The following is a 20,514-nucleotide window of genomic DNA, read 5'->3' as shown; positions in this document are numbered from 1 at the left end:
AGAGAGCAGCAGCAGGCAGACATAGACATTTCAAAACCCAACCGCTCTCTTTGTCTGCAAGAAAAGCTCCTGGATCACTGTTCATAATGAAAGACTGGTGACAAAAAGTCATATTTTTTCCTTTTCCTTGGCTGCCCTGTTATTATTTCACAAAAAAAGATGCTTTTGTGATAGAGATTAATCCCTGAAATAATGTATTATATTTTCTTCCACAAAATCACAAACCCATTGTCCAGAAACTGTTGGTGAATAAGAACAGGAATATTTTAACTGATAAGTAAATGCTAAGCCAGTTTTGATGACATGATGTAGTTTTTCAGTGGAGGCTTTGTGATTTGTGAGTTCTTTTAATTCTCATGACTGCAAAAAGTACACACTAGTCACAACCAAATGCAGTAATGTATAGGAACAGCTCTCTTAGAGGAATTAGAGGTGTTGTTTTAGTCACCATACCTTACCAAGAGATGCATAAAAACAAGGAACTGCTTTAGGAACATCCTGTCACAATTGCAAATGTTCCAGTCGTAACCTCCTCAGGAAAGCAGTTGGTGTTAAAGCATGCAGTCGATACGGAAAAATCATTGCGCCCACTTTTTATTTGCAAAGAGAACTTGACTTTGGACAAAAGCATCTGCCAAATCAATAAATGTAAATTTAATGTAAATTCAACTCCTCCAACAATTTGAAAGAAGCCAGAACAAAGAACAGTTATTTTGGCTAAAACAATGGAGTCTATTGACAGATTGTTTTGAAATATAAAACAGTCCACTGGATTTATAAGGGGAAATTGAAATTATTTTATTGTTGACTCAAATAATCTTTTCAGCGCCAGATAATGGTTCAGAAATGCTCAGTAGCATCCTTGTGGAGGCCCCTTTCAGTTTTTTGCCTTGGGATTATTTTTGCTCCAGTTTTTCTCCCTGTGCTCGCCCACTTTCTCTGATTGATAACAGTAAAAAATTAGTAATTAGTTACAGTTACTACTGACTTTCTCAAAAAGTAATTGAATTACTTTACCAATTACTCCATATAAAAGTAAGTTATCCCGCAGTGATTTTAATGACGTTATTAATAATTCACAGAAACAATGTGTGCAGTAGTCTACCTTCCACCTTCTCTTTCCCTCTCTTCCCTCTCCCACTTTCTGTCAAACACCACACACAAAAGACGGAGGGGCTGATCAGCAGTCACCTGAGCCGTGCATACAGCTGACGCTGATCATAACCGTGGAATAGCCTGCATTTGTCTGCTATGTTTAAAACAAGAGTAACAAAAACAGTTTGATATATTTGGGTTTTTTTTTTTGGATACCTGTGCCAAAATGTTACATCTAAAATACTATCACTGCCGATGCAGTGCCTAAATCCATACTTAATTAAAAAATCAAAATAACACATAAAATGACAGTCAGCATCATGAAAGATCGCCTTTTTTTTCTGTGAAATCAAATGCACACTTGAATTTGAACAATATATTACCTCTAAAATGTTTAATGTATACTGAAATATATAAATTTAAATAAAATACACTATTAACAAACATACATAAAACATTCACATATTAAATAAAACCTAACCAAACTACAACAATTGAACACTAAATGGCACTAAATTTAACACTAATATGGCACTAGATAATGTCACCCAACACAAGTAATGAGCCCAAATTTTAGTAATTGTAACTGCGTCATTTATTTGAAAATTAGTTAAATGTCTCGTTAGTGCCAAAAGTAGTGAAATTACTTGATAACACGTTAGTCTGTTTACACGTCTCCAACTTATAAAGTCAGATAAACTAAACAGGCTTTAACCAATCATGTTACTTATTATTTTATGACTCTGCGGTTTACATTACACTAAGATAGTGTCAGCAGACCTGTTTGGTCGACTGTCAGCCAGGTGTGCAGTAGGAAAAGTATGATAGAGGTATGCCACTGTAACTCGCAATAAATTATTGAAAATGATGGTCACAGTTAAACATTATTTACACTCAACATTGCTGTCCCCTACCCACCTTGTCCCCCTCCGCAGATGGTACTCCAAAGATCCTGTCCTCCTTCAGCGAGAAGGTGGTGAACCCAAACGAGCCCGTCTTCCTGGTCTGCAACGTGAAGGGCACACCGCCTCCCAGATGCACCTGGTCGCTGGACGACGACCCCGTCATCAAAGACAGCCACCACCACCTGGGCCACTACGAGACCCATGAGGGCCACGTGGTGAGCCAGCTCAACGTCACACACACCCAGGTGCAAGACGGCGGGGTGTACCGGTGCACGTGCAGCAACTCGGCCGGGGTCGTGTACCACCAGGCTCGAATAAACGTAAGAGGTGCTTGTCAAATCAGCTCCTCCAAGAACAACAATACACATACCTGTCTGTCTCTCTGTGTGTCTGTCTGTGTCTCTCTGTCCAGCTGGCTGTCTGGCATTTGTTGTTTGGGTATGCAAATTTGGACTTATTGGGATTTTTTTGTGTGCTCTGATGATTGTTACATTTTTTCCCCCCTATTTTGCTCGGTAATTTTTAGTTTTAATATTAGATCTTTAATCACATTTACTTTTCTTTTTAGGATGCTCTCCACTGATTGAATTTGCATCCATTTTTGTGTTCTTTTTAATGTGTTATTTCCTTTTTCTCTGCTCCTTGTATGATTTTTAATATTGTAGCCTCTTCATCTTTTTTCCTCCAAATTACTACCCTGCTTCTCCTACATGCCTGTATTTTTAGGTCAAATGAATTATCCTGGTTTGCTGCACATAAGCGTATCTGGATATTGGGTTCCAAAATGGGCTGGTTTGTAAATAGCCGGAAGAAAAATATATTTCTTCTGTTTGCATGAATAAATTTATCTGTGGTGGGCTTTTGTGTGAGTGAGTGTTCATGTGTGTCTGTGTCTGTGTGTGCATGTGTTTACTCAAGCAGCAATTCGACTCTTCATGATCAGATGTTAAAGCGATTATTCTGTTTCCATTTTATGAGACACAGAATGTATTACTGTTATGTGGGTGTGCAGCAAGAGCGAGTTATAAGTATTAGCAGTACAGTGTTTTCTAAATTCTCCGTTTCCCTTTAGATGGTTAGCACACTTTATTCTGCTTGTCAACTCACCATCTTCTACTTAGAGTTAATCCTGAGATCTTGCAGTAAAACAAACAAGAAAAGCTTTAAATAACAGTTTCTTGGAATAGTTAAGTATTTGGTTGCAGGTATCATATGTGAAGCTGCGGAGAGAAATGTTCTCTGTTTTGTTTGTTTTTTGTCTTAAGTTAACCTTTCCTTGTCTGAATATTAAGTATATTTGAAGTCATGAGTCGGAAAGTTTTATTTGCAAAAACACCAAGAATAAAGCTCTCGTCATTTGATGTCTCTTTCCACTGAATGCCTTTATAGAGGACCCTCTCTCATTCTCTGTCCCTCTTTAGGCCGTGCCAGCATTCGTCCAATGAAAAACATCACAGCGATCGCTGGACGGGATGCATTCGTTCACTGCCGTGTGATTGGCTACCCTTACTACTCCATAAAGTGGTTCAAAAACTCGGCGCTGCTACCATTCAACCACCGTCAGCGAGCATTTGAGAACAATGGCACGCTGAAGCTGACCAACGTACAGCAGGTGGACGCTGGCGAGTACAACTGCAAGGTGATGGTCCAACCCAACAAGATGGACTCCCAGAGTGTCCATGTTCGTGTGAGAGGTTAGTCCCTTTGAATTTGAGTTAGTTGAGCTAAATATGCTGCACATCCTTGCATAGGTATAGATTTCACAACATGAAAGTAGCAGAAGTGTTTAATGCTCAAACTTTCCCCAAAAGATCCCCAATCCACCCATTTCACATGTGTCCCCCTCCCATCCAGTGTTGAAACAAAACCAACACCCTTTCAGTCCTGGGATGTTTTTTTTAATTAATTCAATTACATTTTGAGGATATACTACTGGAACGCTTGCTGTAAATGTTATTAACATACCATGCAGCTTGTTAAAAAATGAACTGAATTAAATTTAATGTTAACTTTCTATTGGTAATATATTGTAAAAGATATTTGTTAAAAAAATGTTACCTATTGTCAAACAATTCACCACAATGTTTTGTTTGATTTGATGAGCAATGCAGTTTAGTTGTTAAAGGGATTCATTCTATGGGCCTAAATGCCATATAGTATTCATGACTATGTTATTAACTTCATAATCACAATCATAATCATAATGAGCAACCTGGCAAGAACTGTTTGACAAATTGCAAGAAATAAGAAGATGTGGAAAATTATGTTTAAAATGTCCCAAAAAGCATGTATTTAATGTGTATTTAATATGATCATAGTTCTATATTTAAATGTATTTCACAGAATTGTTATTGTCATAATTTAAGGACTTTTTTGTCTGAAATTGATGATTGCTGTTTCTGATGTTTTTGAGAGAAAATTAATTAGAAAATTAAAAAGATTTAAATAGGAAATGCAAGGCACATTCTTAGGCACACTTGTTTTTTTTTGTCTTCATGTACATCTAAAAATTGCCTCAGTGGATAGATAAATAAAAAGACCCACTCACACAGAAAGGCAGACAGCTATACCATGCCATAGATCTCACCAGACGTCTAAATTAATCTCCCTGATATTCCTCAGTACATCAAAATATGTAATGAAGACTGTATCAGTGTCGCTGAGGTTACAGAGCCGAGTGACGGATCTCCACTGAGATCTTACAACAGGTAATACTAAAAGGGTCTTCCCCATTATGCCCCATTTCCTTCCCTCTGTACAGCACATGAGGTTGTTGTCATTATATTAAACTTTCCAGTGGAGCGAGGGAAATAGAGTGGGAGGGAGAGGGAGAACTAAAGAGAGTGCGATGATATAAAGCAAGACTTCCCAGTGGTGCTATAGTGAGCGAGTGCATTTGTTAATTTACTCTGCTCACGCTTAAAATGCGCAAGTGTCTTAGGGGATCCCTGGAGTCCATTATCTCCACTTTGTTGTGAATTAAATAAGGTGCTAAAGTGCTGCTTATTTCAGTGTTATTTGAACTCACTGGACACTCAAACACAGATGACTTGTGTGATGGCTGGAGATTTCCCAGAGAATAGATCACAGGCAATTTGAATAGATCTTATTGTATAACTGTGTCGTTATATTATGCAACCAGATTGACTCTGAACACTTGTTTTTTTCTGAATATGGGCTATTTCTTTAATTAGGGTTTTAGATGGGTGGATAAAATAGTAGATTGATGTAGTAGCTAGGTAAGTATGTAGGTCAGTAGATCAATAGACGATTGATAATAGACTGAATAGTGAAAAAGTTCAGGTTACATTTTCTTTTTCCAAGCAATCTGAATGAGTCACCTCAAAAGTTATTTTTTGTTCTGTTTCTGTGCGCTCTTCTTCTGAAAGGACAAAATGTTCCAGTCTGAGAATGACGGAGAATTATTGCAAAATGCTTTGCTATTCAGGTCTTTTATGTTCCGTCAGTGACCTCTTTAAAGCCAGATAGTTAGAAGATGGTAGGATGACTGAAAAAAGGACACCTGCCACAGAATCAAGAGAATTAAGATGATCTTTGAAACTCACGGCTGAGGTCACATTTGATCTTCTGTCTCTCTTTCTCTTTTTCTTTCTGTCAGTCCCTCCCTATATTCAGCCCTTTGAGTTCCAGCGTTTCACCATCGGCCAGCGCGTCTTCATCCCTTGCGTAGTCATGTCAGGTGACCGTCCGCTGGACATCACCTGGCAGAAAGATGGACGGCCGATCCCTGTCAGCCTGGGAGTGACTGTGGACAATATCGACTTCACCAGCTCGCTGCGAATCTCCAACCTGACGCCCGACCACAACGGCAACTATACCTGCATCGCTCGCAATGAGGCTGCTGCAGTGGAGCACCAGAGTCAGCTCATTGTTAGAGGTGGGGAGCACAAAGGAATAGATAAAATATCTAATGGCACCTAGTGGGAAACTATAGTGTGTAGTATGTGTGCAGGTTTTCATTTTAAGCAATCCCTGCAATAGCAAACTTCACTAATTAGCTCCTGCTGTCTGGCTGAACCTAAAATCGACTGGTGGAGTGTTTGACCGCTATGAAAACCTGCATACACAGGCTACAAGTGCAATATAGACACTTAAAAAATATCATGCATGAATGTCAACTGTTGCTTTATGTGTATGCACAGTTCCTCCTCAGTTTGTGGTTCAGCCTGAGGATCAAGATGGGATCTATGGGAAAACTGTGACTCTGAACTGCTCAGCTGAAGGCTACCCGCCACCCACCATCGTTTGGGAACACTCCAAAGGTACATTAAACACAGCATGTATTACCCACTGCAAGTGAACCTTTCAGCTGCAGGAGAATAATCACCTTGAATTAAAAACAAATCAAACTTTTTAAATTCAAATTTACAGAATTATTTAATTACAACTCAGTAACTTAGACTTTTCTGACAGCTCCTATTAAGGCTGGGCGACATGGAGAAAATCAAATATTGATCAAATACCTCAATATCAATCTTGTGATAATATTGTAGGGTTTAATATCAGTGCTTTTGCAAATTATGAGATTTTTTGATAAATAATACTTAGTAATGTGGATATAATGACTAGAGCCCTATTAGCTTGGGACTAGTATTACCTGGAGACCTCAATTTTAAATAATTGCGAAGGTCGTCTGTGATCTTAATCCCGTGAAAATCTGCTGTGTGTAATTCAGCAGAAGTAGAAATTTCACCGCAAATTACCAAACACAGAGCTCAAGTGATAATATTAGTCCAGTGCATATCAGCATCTCGGTATTGAGGATTTTTGTTTTCTCTGCATCTCTTTTCTTCTTCTTTCCCAAAGGCTGCGTTTGCAATTATTAACGAACGTTTTGACAGCATTTGGGGTTCAGGTGGCTCATAAAGCTACACAGCATCGAGACCCAATTCACAGAAAGAGCAAGCTCAAATCCATCAGAAGTTCAAAATCTTGAAAGATGATGAGATAAATGACGTACAAATATGCAACAGAATCAGTTTTGTTTGTTTAACCTACATTTAAAAGAAAAATAAAGTGGTTTCTGTGTTGTGTAAAGTGAAGTTACAAATGACTGTGCACATCATAACCAGGGCATAATGTCAGCATATTCAGGTAAAATTCAGACTTCACTTATCCTGTGCAAATGCACCTCACCGAACACGTATGCAGGGGGTGGGGGTGGTTCAAAATCACAGTCACAGTCATGTGTGAACAGGGCTTTAGTGGGTTAAGTCAAACATTAGAACAGCTACAACAGTCTAGTAAGTTCAGTTAATTACACCATTTTACTGCAAAGCAGCCTTTAAAACCAGGAAAAGGTCACACTCACAATATTCTGATATCCAGAAACGATATCTAATCTCATATCACAATATCAATATAATATCATATATTGCCAAGCCCTATAGCTTCAATATTGTCAGATTTGGTGCATAATAATTCAAAGTAAAACAATCAGACATTGATTTCTCATGTTAGCCAAAGTCTGTCATTCAGGATTATTGAACCAAGATTTAATGGATATATTGTTATAATTCACAAAATGTGTGACCATGACAAGACAAACTGCAATAACAAAACTGCCCTTACCTCAACGACGTTAACATTTACAAGTAAATCGCAGCTTTCTGATCATATAATATAGAGGACAACATCATGAGCTCCAGCTTTTATGGCTAAGTGACCACTGCTCAGGAAACCTGTTTGTAATCCACAAACTATAGTAATTAAAGGCTGCAGCCTTTAGTTTTAATGAATTATTGTCAATGCTTTTAACATTCTGTACATGTAAAACAAAAATGCATAATCATGCAAAAGGGCTTTTTATACAACAATACAAAATATCTGACAAAAAAAAGAAATGATAATTGACCTGTAAAGTATTTGAATTTGCTCAAGTTATATTTTTTAAGAGATATCATATAATAATCATTTTGTCAAAACAGTACAGCTGTGTGTGCAGCTGCACTTGGTCACACTCTGGTCTCAGGTTGTGTTTCTTTAAGCAAACTGTGTGTGAAGTTGAGTGCAGTAGTAGTGCTGTTGCAGGTGAGTGGCTTCCATTTGCTTCATCCACAGCCAAGGCATACGTGTGTGAACGTACCGACATACAAACACACCCAGAGCCATCTGCTCTGTAAACTGCAGGCTGGGGTTTGCAGGGCTTCCACCTGCACCATTAAAGAATCATCAGAGAGAGAGGGGGAAAGAGATGGGCAAAAACACACGGATAGAGCAATAGCAGACAGACAGAAAGGGAGGCAGCAGGTGAGTTCAGCCACTTGAGCAGGGCAGATGAAGAGAGGCCCCAGGTGTTTGCTCCATCATCCATATAACCAAGGATGAAAGCTTCACCAACAGAAGGACAACAACCAATGAGGAGTGGTGCACGTGTGTGTGTGTGCATGTCGTGTGTGTGTGTGTGTGTGTGTGTGTGTGTGTGTCTGTGTCTGTCTGTGTGTGTGTGTGTGTGTGTGCGTGCGTGCATGTGTGTGTGTGTGTGTGTGTGTGTGTGTGTGTGTGTGTGTGTGTGTGTGTGCGTGCACACAGTAGGCCCCATTATCAAAGGAATGAAAGAATCAGATGTGTTTTTCACTCTTTGATTGGATTTGTGTGTGTGTGTGTGTGTGTGGATCTGAGACAAGCAGGTCCCGTGCCTGATTTGTACTGTCTGACTTTTCCTGATCAGTGCAGAGATTAGTCTGAGCAGTGTGTTTGTGTGTGAGCGTGTGTATACCAATGTGTGTACCAATTGAGTAGGTGCGTGCACGCACGCACCTACTCAATTGTAGCGTTAAGAACAAGCTTTTCCTATTTAGCAGGAAGTACCCCACAGTGCGGTTGGCCAGGCTGCAGGTCAGGGGCAGGAATCAACAGAGGCTCCATGGTACAATATTAGCACAATGTTTGTGCTAGTTCACAATATTATTGTGATTTTAAATGTTTTACAAAATGCTGAATATTCCAATACCATATATTGTGATTTATGACTTTTTTTCGAATTATATCTCTAAAGTATATATCTCTTTTTTTATTTAATGAGATAAAGCTGTTCATCTCACTTCAGTCATTTTTATTGCAGCAAAATGTGTTTAGTGGACTGAAAAAGTAATCAATTTTATTATTGTAGTAGGTTAACCAAAGTTTATTTTTTATTTTCAATATTTATCATTTTATTTAGTATATTTTTAAATATAAAACAACAACACGATAACAGCTGTTATTGATATAATATTGCCATGGAAAATATCATAATAGTATGGTGTATCGATTTTTTCCTCCACCCCTACTGCAGGTCAGTTTTGTCTGAGTTTTTTTGTTAACCTCTGTTTTTTACATACTGGTGCTCTGTAATATGTTGCTGCACGGGATATCAGTCAGAGCAGAGAAGCAATGAAACTCACCCCTGGAAAAAAATATTATCAAGGGTAGTTGCTTTGGGAAGCTATCATCTAATTTGTTGTAAGCCAGAGTGCAGTTTGTCCAGAGAATGGCTGTCTGGCATGCTTTTACTGCAACAGAAGTAGCTGAGAGCCAGATGAGTGTCTCTGGGAGATATGGAACAGTAACGTAAAGGTCAACTGCTATTAGCATAACGACTAGCACCATTTGGATATGCAAAATCCATAATTCAAGGAAGAACACACCCCCCCTCCCTTTCTCCCTCTCCCTCTCCCTCTCTCCGTCAGAGCCAGGGGAGCAGAAACAAAGTCGCCACTTGACCCTTTGCTAGCCACGGCCACTTGACTGCATTTTAATTAAAAGGCAAAAACCCACAGCTCACTAAATAGCCTAATCTCTACACGCTAACTTTAACACGAGCTAATGCAACGTCTGGCTCAGTGCACACATGTGTTTAATACTACATGAGCAAGGTGGAATACAGTGCTTTCATCACTGTGAGAGCAGGTCGCTCTAAAGACATTAGCTTCAACATTTATCGTCAGTGACATTTCCTGCAGATTTAAGGCTGCTATTGCAGAGTGAGATACTGTATTGTTTGACAATAGAACAAGAGTGATTATATCATTTTCTATTAAAAAAGATAGGTATTAATTACGCACAGGCAGCAGGCCAGATTATGTCAGAGATGCCAAGTTCAATTATTTCAGCGATGCTTCAGTGATGGATATCAAGTGTCATTCGTATTGGACTTTTGAGAATTGAGAACAGACATGTGCAGAGCACTACTCGATGTGTTCAACAGACAAATCCATGCCTTTAGGATTAGTCTGTCCTTAACCAAGGCCCTTCATGTAGTCGCTATTACTATTTCTTCTGGATCTAGTAATTCAACAAACATAATGCAAAGGATAAACCCAGAGAGTTGAAACACACAAATAAATAGTCATAAAAATCCTCATATAGCCACAGTTAACATTTTTGAATCTCACTGGCTCGTCTCAGTGTTGAAGGCCGGCAGCGATGCCAGGCCTCTCTGCTCTCTTCTCTCTCCTTCTGCCTGTTGTTCCTTTGCACCAATCTGCTGTCTTGTTAAACATGAGCATTATGTCTGTTCTGATTGCATCACACCAGCAGCTCGGCCTGCTTCACTGTGCTCAGCAGCTGTTTGGCGGTTTAAGGATTTAGGTCTGGTGTTAAGAAACATGTTTACAATCCTTCCTAAATCTGACAGGCTTTGTCATCAAATCTGTAAACACAGACGCATGGTCAAATAAATGCACGCACGCACGTACACACTCACACACATACACACACTGACAAACTGGAGGTCAGCTTACTGCTAAGTATCCCGTTTTAGTATTATGCATCTTTGTCTCTGCTGAAAATTACAGATCAACATATTTGTGTACATTTAAACACGAGGTATGGGCTTCATACAGAGTGGGGTATTATATCTAAATGTTTATTTTCTCATCATTGACTGTTTTCTCTCTCCTTTGTCTTGTCTCTTTCTACTTGCACCAGGTGCGGGCGTCCCCCAGTTTCAGCCCATTCCTTTGAACAGTGGCTCTCGTGTGCAGCTGCTGAGCAATGGTTCACTGCTGATCAAACACGTGCTAGAGGACGACAGCGGCTTCTACCTGTGTAAGGTCAGCAACGACGTGGGAGCTGATGTCAGCAAGTCCATGTACCTCACCGTCAAAAGTAAGAGCCTGCATCAAATGCATGATCAATAAGAGCTGATGGGCAGTAATCATTGTGTATTTTAATGTCTGGGTTGGTGCAACAGTGACAAGCAGCCGACATAAGAATTCCCAGCTGCAGGATTTTACAGACCGCATCACTCCTCTTAAAGTTGATCAGCCAGACATTAATTTTGTAAAAGAATGGAAGGAAGGGAGATGCACATCAGCAGATTTAATACACAAACAGTAAAAATGGTTAACCAACTGAGTTTAAGAGTTACAGATCCATCCCAAGCAACATTGGCCAGACTACCTCGTAAAAAAAAAACTCTTTGTAAATAAAGCACAGGATTTAAGAAATACTTCACCTACAAAATGATCATTTGTATAATAAGTCACCTTGTGTTATGTTGAATTTGTAAGAAAATTTAGTTTTGTTCACATGCCTCCGTAGTGAACAAGGTTCCAAATACAGCAAACACTCTTGATGGATTGAAGTAACTGGGGCCGTGTTTAACAACAGCAAAACTACATCAAAACATCCGATTACAAAGTCTGCAGTACAGTATTACAGTACTTCCCAAACACATGCATTGTCAATCAAACCTTACTATTTTAATCACTTCTGCATGAACACACTCGAGCACAGGCAAGTGGCGTGCCTAGGCAACCACATGCAAGTGAACTCTGCTCAATGGAATACACAAATATACACAGAGTTCAAACACACGCTCTTGCCCAGGTGCACTACTCGTATGCATTAGTGTTTTCAGATAGATACTTTATTTGTCCCCATTGGGAAATTGGTTTGCAAGCAACAATCAATCAATCAACAATGGGTGATACATTTCTTTAAAGTTGTAATGATCCTGACTTCCTTGCATGGCAGATGACAAAAACAGGACCTTTAATACATGTGTTGAACTTTTGGAGGTTATGCTCGTGTCCATGCTCATAGTTATGCTAAAGGACCAGAAGTTATTGAACATTTTTATGCACAAACATATCTGTATGCATACAGCTTGTCATCCTGTTCTGTTCATACAAAAATATATAAAGGTTTTGTGTCAGTGCTTTGCATGGTAATGTCCCCGACTACAGGTCTCCCTGCTTTCAGGCAGCATTAGCATGTAGCTTCCCTATAGAGCTAGGAGTGGCTCCTCATGGTGCTTAGATGCAAGTGGGGCTTATTATCCCTGTGCTACTGTTGTAAAACTGGAGCACAAGGAGCCCCGCTGACGGGCAGTCCTCTCTCTGTCTCTGCCTCCCTCTCTCTCTATCTCTTTCTCATTGTCTGATATATATACAAAACAAATGCATTATATAGAAGAACGTGACTACATGTATGACGAAGATACGATAAACCTGGAGTTTATCAGTGATGGGATGCAAGTTATAACTGACCATGACTTCCAACCTCTGTGCAAAAAAGGAAAGCCAACAAAATTTGTTTAGAACTCTCCTTCTGGAAAAGTCAGCACTTGTTATCATTAATATCAGCTGGCATGCCGTGGATACCCATGTGTCACTGTAATTAAGCCTTGCAGTGTACGAATTTGGGAGCTGCCACTGTGTGAGTCTGTCAGTGCTCCAGCGGCAGGCTCTGAGAAGAACATGCTCTCTGTGTTTTCATAGGTCAGTTTGCTGACTGTAGCACCCGGTTGCTATGCAGCAAGTTGACCTATGGCTGTACTAACCTTTTTTTCTTCCATTTTCTACCAAGCAGAGAGCAAACACTGTGGCTGCAGCACTACCACACTTAACTCTCAGTAGCACATCTTACTCCAAACACTAAACATTGATTTTCAAGACATTTTTTATTTATTTCAACTAAAAAAAACTACAAGCAAGCAAGGTATTTTGTCATACAATGTATTTAATGTATATTACTGAGAAATACATATAAATGGAACTGCATTTATTCATTATAGGTTTATACTGTATCTGCTGAACTCTATCATGCCAGTATGACTTATTCAGAGCTAAAGTCTAACCTAATTAATAGGTTACATTGTGATGATATAGATTAGTGCACCATAAATTTTAAATACCACAAAAAACACTGGATACCAAAATGTGTTAGTGTATCTGCTGAAAATTTGGTAATCTTTTGCCATAGTTATCATAAAATGTAACTGTAATGCCTCAGTATCTGGTCTGGTGTTTTGGCTTATACCTGCTTTTCTTCAGAAACACTGATGTCACTACTGTGCTAACCATGCAGTCATGACATCACCAGCTCATGTCATCACCAGCACAGTGAATGTGGTTTAAATACATGTGAGCACAGTTCTCTTTTTACCATCTATCCATTTACTCCTAAATTAAATCTCTCCTGCAGTGTCATTTAAAACCTCCAAGTCATTTATGATTCACTTAGCATCGACGTGTCATCTTCACAGCTCAAATAATCCACATTACAGGAAACAGCTGTACATTCTTCTGGCCTTTGATAATACTGCGTGCTGTCCTTCCTCTGCTTCCATTGGCTGCTCAGTCATTACATGCTGGCTCAGCTGCATGCTTGTCACTCATCAATAGATCACATTTCATGCCCTTTAAACCCCAAACTGTACTCGTACACTCAAGATGCTTTCTGTAAAAGTGTACTTACTCACATGAGTGGTTTTGAAAAAAGGGAGACCATTACTGTGCACCAATGCTCTCATGTTCATTTAATGTCCGTTTGTGCGTGTACACGTTTCTTTTCATTTTTAAGCATACAGTGTGATTGCTATCATGTATACAGTAGGCGTAATTTTTTTTGGCATGTTTGTTTGCATTCAGGTCTGTTATTATTATCTTATTTGGGTTTTCATTCATGTTGCATTGTGTTATTCTGCTTGCATGCATCATGTGCGATTTTGTGTGTGTGGGTGCGAGTGTGTGTTATGAGATGCTGGAACTCTTGAGTGCATTTCAGCCTCATTTAAATCCGTCAATACTTCAATTAGAAGCTGACGAAGGGGCTCAAGGGAAGAACAGTCTGCATGTTTCTCTGCTTTATTTGCACTCTCTAGCTGTCCTTGTTTCGTGCATTTTCAGTGATGAGAGAGAGATTAAAAAGATAAATAACACATTATTTGTTTCATTTTATGCCCTTGTTCATTTGCCTGCAGCTGTGTGTGTCCTCCAAGTGTCTTAATCCCCCATTGCCAACAACAAAGAATACATTTATTCATCATTCACAGATAATTTTTTAGGACCGTTGAATAACTCTTCTAACAAAATAGTCTTATTCCCAGATGAATATTAAAGTATTGCACCATATATTTAAATCTGTCTACATCAGCCTGTGCTGCTCTTCTCTGTGTCTCTGTGCATTTTTTGTTGTTAGTCGTTTTTCTAAATCAATGTCAACATAGCAAATCCTGTAAAACGACAAAGGGGAATAGTTCTGCTTGTACAGAAACAACGTTGTGTCTTTTTATTGCGATTAGATAATGCTGTGACTGGAGCAGCTATGTGACACGCCTACTAGCTGCATGACTCCTACATACATACAGGTTATGTCATGATCAGCCCCTTTGCCCCTTAATCTGGAAGGGGAAACCTTGAAGAAAATACTATGTTAGCACTTAGCTAGCTATGAAATAGGTTTAAATAGTGGCAGTGAAGTTTGGGGTAAAGGATGAAATTCATTACTTATAAGGTAGATCACGTATTCATGTACAAACGTATGATGTAGAGTGGATTATTGTGAGTTTGGTCAGTTCTCTGTCATGTTCACCCTCTCGTCTGAATATAGTCTATATATATTCCAAAAATCCAAGAATTGTGTTGCCAAAGTGTCAAAAGCAAGGCTTTAAAACCGGAGTCAACAAACCACTTCACAGTATCTTCGTTCATTATTTCATATAGTCTATGGCTACAACTCATAAAATCTGCCAGCATGTGTTATTGTAACTGGCAAAATGGATGATCGCTGCCTAGAAATGAAAAGCTGCTCTTCTCTACCTCTGCTATGTACCATCAGGAACAAAGAAACGTGACAAATACGAACTGGTTTACTGGAGCAATTAATTGCCCATCAAATAATAAGCACTTAAATTTTCCCCTCTGAGATCAATTAACTCATTTTTTAAGATCTAATTTAATCTGCAAACGCTTAAATAGTTTCACCAACAAGGTAATGTGGTAACTTGGAGTGAAGAAGTGCCAGTTTCTAGGCAAAAGATGTTGTGCGAAGCCACTTTTGGTTCAAATGGTGCGTCTGGTTTTATTATATAACATTTAAACCCTCTTTGTAAGAATAAATTCTCCTCACTGTTCAGTCTCTCACCTCCTGTCTGTGTCTCTCCATCTTTGTTTCCCTCCCTTTCTATCCCCTCAGCTTTCTCTTTCTCCCTTGTCTCTCCTCTTCAAACTCACACTTTCTCCTTTACCCGCCTGTGTTTTATTACCAGGCCCCTGTAATATCGCTGGATATTAAAAAATATACATCAACCAAGCAATTACGGGCTATCAAAAAGAATAGGTTTAGCCTGGGGCCCTGCGAGTGCTGCACGGTAGATGCATAGAGATGAGATGAGGAGGAAGTGAGTGAGTAGCCTCACCTCGGCTCGGGCCACCGAAGCACGACCGAGATCGGTGAAGATTGTAGAACATTTTAGATACCGCAGTCTACAGCACATCTTGAATACATGAACATTTAGCATTTACACACACACACACAAGGTCACGGACAGATGTATTCATATATGCATATTCATACAAGCATGTGCTCATACATACAGATGTAAATGAGAAATACTCTTTTATATATAAAAACACACAGAGCCTTGCATTCTGTCATTGTGTGCCTTTTCAATGAGCAAACACAAACTTCGTCGATGTTAACTCGCACTGCCAAGGCCTCAGATTTAGATGGAAAAAATAGCCCCTGTTAAGGAGCAATAACATTTAGAGAAGGGGCTGAGAAGACTCTTTTAATAGGACTCACTTAAAATTCATAGTTGCTATGCAAAATAAATCAGCGATTTCCTGCGTGGGGGCAGTGGGAAAGGGGATGATGGTGTGGGGAGCAAGGGAGAGGGAGGGGCTGCGAGTGAATAAGAGATGAGGTTTAAACGTTGGCAGTCGCAAGTCTGACACATTTCATCATGTCGGTGGTGGGCGGGGGTTGAGGTAGCATGTACACACACACACAGGCACACAGACACACATATAAGTAGCACCCCCTTTTGATTTTGCCTGCATCAAAGAAGGAAATAGGAAATGTACTGTGAGAAAAAACACATTGACAGAGTTTGTGTGTATGTGTTTGTTTGTGTGGAGGTGAGATATTATATACATATATAAAAAAAAAGAATTGTATGAATCAGAAAGATAAATGAAAATAGGTCAAAATAAAGAAAATAGGCACCTGATGTTAGCTCAGCTGGTGCATGGAGCCTTTTAGATTAGGACACTTTTCAGAGCTATACTTTTACTTTTTACTTGAGTGTTTTTAAAGCCATTAATATGTCAGTTAGAACTATTGTATTACATACAATGCATTTTGCCTGCCTTTACCGAAATGAGCTGCCATGTGTTTTTTGCTGTTGATGTAACCCAGATTTGAAAAACAGATATTAAATTTAGAGAGATTTATGTACCAATTCCTTATTTCAAAACAAACAAAAAAGTGTTTGTTGCCGCCGTACATAATACCTGCACAAGAATAACATGTTAGCATTGTCATTGTGAGCTTGTTAGCAAGCTGACATTTAGCTCAAAGCACAGCTGCATCCTCACCAAGCTGCTTGAGTAGCCTCAGTTTTTTGTTTGGCCTCTTAAACAATGATCTAAGAATCAGATGTAAAAATTCAGAATCGATCAGGCTCTACAAATGTGTGCGCATCCTGTACATTGAAGATCCATCCATATACGTATGTACCACTGAAATAATAAATAGCAACAGAACAAGAAAGCTTTTTCATTCTGCTCGGGCTGCAGAATTGGGTGAGGTTTAACACATCAGTGCAATTTGCCATTTATACAAGTACAGTATAATAAATGATTCATTATAAATTCAAGTACTTAATTGACTTGTGATTGTCTAACCTTCCTGGCACTCCTAGTACGAGCTAACTGTACCAGACTGGCGCCTGTGTGAAGCCAAAACAAATGATTACAAAGTTATCTCCAAATACTGTTTTGACTCAGGGGAATGCTGAGTGTGTGGTGGGGTATTGTGTGTTGCTTCTGTTTTGGTTTGCATTTGTTTATGCTTGTGTATTTCTATAATTTTTTTCTAATCTTATTGGTGTCCCTACACTGTACTATTGTGCAGGCCCAGTATCTCTGTATTTGTTTGTGTTTTTCCTAATGTGCATGGGTGTGTACAATCTGTTGTTCTCAGTGCACATCTGTATATGTTTGAATGCGCGTGTCCATGTGAGACAACAGCACGGCCAGCGGACTTGTCTGCTGCGTATGAATAATCAAAGTGGTCTCTCTCATCATTAAATCATCGCTGTCCTGGTGGGAGCCTGAGGAGGGAGATGGAGTGAGAGAGCGAGGGAGAGGGAGAGGGATCATAGTTAGCGCTGCAGGGGTACATGCTCTCTCTCTTTCTCTATCGTGTAGTGTGGCTGAGATGTGTCATGAGCACAAGTCTTTTCTGCTCTCTGTGCTCGCCCACTTAGCTCCCTTCAGACACAGCACACGCATTGATGCATATGCACGCACAGCATAACACTCATACACATGCACACAGACACATATTCAGGAGTGTACGAACATCCACACACTGACTCAAACACACATATTGCATCTCTTCTCAAAAGAGAGGGCCTCTGACCTTGGCTACACAAGTATTTGCCATATGTAGCTTCCACTGCTAACCTTTTTTCATGAATAGGTATTCACCACAGCAAGTTTTTACATAAACCTTTTAATAAACATATGTTACTGAACACTGCCCCATAAGATCAGTAACACTTTGTGTGTGTGTGTGTGTGTGTGTGTGTGTGTGTGTGTGTGTGTGAAAATTCTTGATACCTTTCGACAAAGGCTGTTGATAAAAGCATATGCTATTCAAAGAGTGTTCCACTAATCAGTTCGTTTCCCTTCATCATTACCTGAATCAACTAACATTAACGCTATTCAGCCCCAGCAAGTCGACATTTAATTCACCAGATTCACTTTGTCTAAATCGATGCGACATCATCCAATCAAGTTGCAGTAGAGAACCATGAAGAGCTAACATAATGTTGCTGAGCGCCAGTTGGAAAAAATAATCCCAAAGATCATTTTATTTGTGTAGCTACAAAAAAACACAAAAGAAACAAAAAAACATGCAGTGGTCAACAAAAAAGTAATTGCTGTATGCGAAATATTGCAGGTTGAAAATTACAGACTGAAACACAAAAACTCACAGCAAACTTGTTTTAACAATGCCTGATTGTTGCACACCGTTAAATGGCCTCCTGCCCCAAAATAAAATAACAGAGTTGGAGTGCTGTTTGAGACACTGCAGGTTACATGGAGCTTTGAGTGGAAACCTAACCTACACATTTTAGTGGGCTTTGATTCACTCAGATTGTCTCAAGTTTATAAGACATCGCACAGCTATGATCATTTGAGCTGTTTTAACTGCTTAATAACGTTAATAATGATTAATACGATGTCTATGATGTCCACATTGATAGAGATTAACATATTCATCCAGTCTGCTCAACGTGTAGAAGTTAATATTCCAGTCCAGGAGCTTCACACTTTAGAGATCATTATACTATGAATAGCACCTGAAAGTCTCGGCGAGTGTTATAATCAGGAGACGGCTTCATGCCAGTGGAGAGAAAAAGACAGAATGAAAGAAAGTGTGAGTATGAGAGCAGTGTGAGTGTGAGTACAGACTGTGAGTAGTCTGGGTGAGAGACATTCACAACAGATACTCATTCTGCTGAACGACACACACACGTACGTACGCACACACACACACACAGACTAGATGTGTTGCTAATGAGCTTGGTGTGCAGTTACAGCATAGAGCCAGACCGGCTCCACACTCAGACCGATGGGAGTTCAGTCAGGAGTCACCACTTTCTTCTCCGTTCCTCCGCCTCATCCTCAGAAAGCAGCACGTTACCGCTCGCTGTCATTATCAAAGCAGGCGCAGGCTTACCTGAAGGGCTCCGTTTCAAGTAGTATTGTGGGAGACAGGTAGACTCAAACATGAGTTCATGATGGTCCCTGGAGTGTTTAAATGGTTCTCATAATTGTAAGAGAAAAAGTAATCTCAGTAAAAGACAGGAAACAGTTAGAGAATGCAGATGTGCTGTGTTTTTTCAAAATATAAATTGATTTTGTGTATTTTGGAATTAAAAGATTAACACATGGGACTACAAAAGCAATTATTTCTACAGTAGTCTTTGGTGGAAGAGGAATTGACTCTGATGTCTGATGTTACTCTACTAAAAATCTTCATTTCCTCCTGTTATTTCTGCTCTTACTCCTCTTCTTCGCTTCCGCTAAACTTCTGTCCCTTCCATACAGTCCCAGCGATGATCACCTCCTACCCCAACACCACTCTGGCGACGCAGGGCGAGGAGAAGAGGATGAGCTGCATTGCTCATGGGGAGAAACCCATCATGGTGCGTTGGGAGAAAGAGGAACGCATCATCAACCCAGAGACCAGCCGATATGTTGTTACCGTCAAAGAGGTGGCCGACGAAGTCATCTCCACACTGGTGGTGAGCGCTCAGTTTCACTGTCATGCAAACATCTAATTTTGGATGGTAAGATGGAAAAACAGAGAAAAAGAAAGTAGGGAAGATAAGTAAGGCCAGAAAAATCGGGCTAAAAAACATTAACATCATCTTAAAATCTTCAAGCAGAGTGTGAAATATTGAAGAGCCTCCTTTCAGTTCTGTTGAACTCTGCAATAGAAATGGTCTGCCAGTGCCTGCATTGATATTTTTCCTTATTATGATGTTTAAAATCTGTATAACCTCAACTAAAATGTTCTGTTAGGCAATACCCCATAATATTTGGTTAAAGTAATGAATTTTTTTCATCAATCTGAAAAAATACAAAAATCAGACATGTTTTTCAACTTATTTTTCAAGATAAACACACAAAAAATATTCAAATGATTTCTAAATGTAGAAGCATGACCAAAATATTTCTAAACATTTCATAAGTTATTTAACCCTTTAAAACCTGAGCAAATTGGCTTGATTTCTTTCAAAGGCACAGACAGAAAGCACTCAGCAACGAAAGAAGAGACCCAAAAATTAGCAAGAAATTAGTACAAGAAAATTACCTGAAAAGAATAATTTCAAAAAACAGGAAAAGGCAAACGTAAAAGTAAAACAAAAAAAGATGGGAATGATCTAGAGGAAGTCCTTAAAAATCCTAAGAACTATGTAAAATAATTTTAAATATTTATTTCTGATAATAATAAATATAACCCCCCCCTTTTAGATATTTTTTTT

The 20,514-nt window shown here is 39.3% G+C and overlaps 1 protein-coding gene across 1 annotated transcript in view; it reads left to right on the top strand.

Annotated features, from left to right (window-relative positions):
• The window catches only part of LOC121943125 (Down syndrome cell adhesion molecule homolog), a 135,848-nt gene that overhangs the window by 89,278 nt on the left and 26,056 nt on the right, over positions 1–20,514 (top strand). The window contains 6 exon segments of the mRNA XM_042486543.1: positions 2,031–2,327; positions 3,422–3,694; positions 5,620–5,898; positions 6,164–6,283; positions 10,932–11,111; positions 19,574–19,770. Of these exon segments, the coding sequence (XP_042342477.1) occupies positions 2,031–2,327; positions 3,422–3,694; positions 5,620–5,898; positions 6,164–6,283; positions 10,932–11,111; positions 19,574–19,770 (1,346 nt within the window).

The sequence above is a fragment of the Plectropomus leopardus genome, chromosome 5 (genome assembly GCF_008729295.1).
Source record: "Plectropomus leopardus isolate mb chromosome 5, YSFRI_Pleo_2.0, whole genome shotgun sequence".
In the NCBI taxonomy this organism is placed as follows: domain Eukaryota; kingdom Metazoa; phylum Chordata; class Actinopteri; order Perciformes; family Serranidae; genus Plectropomus; species Plectropomus leopardus.
The sequence above is the reverse complement of the archived record's forward strand: the minus strand, read 5'-3'. Positions and strand labels throughout refer to the sequence as shown.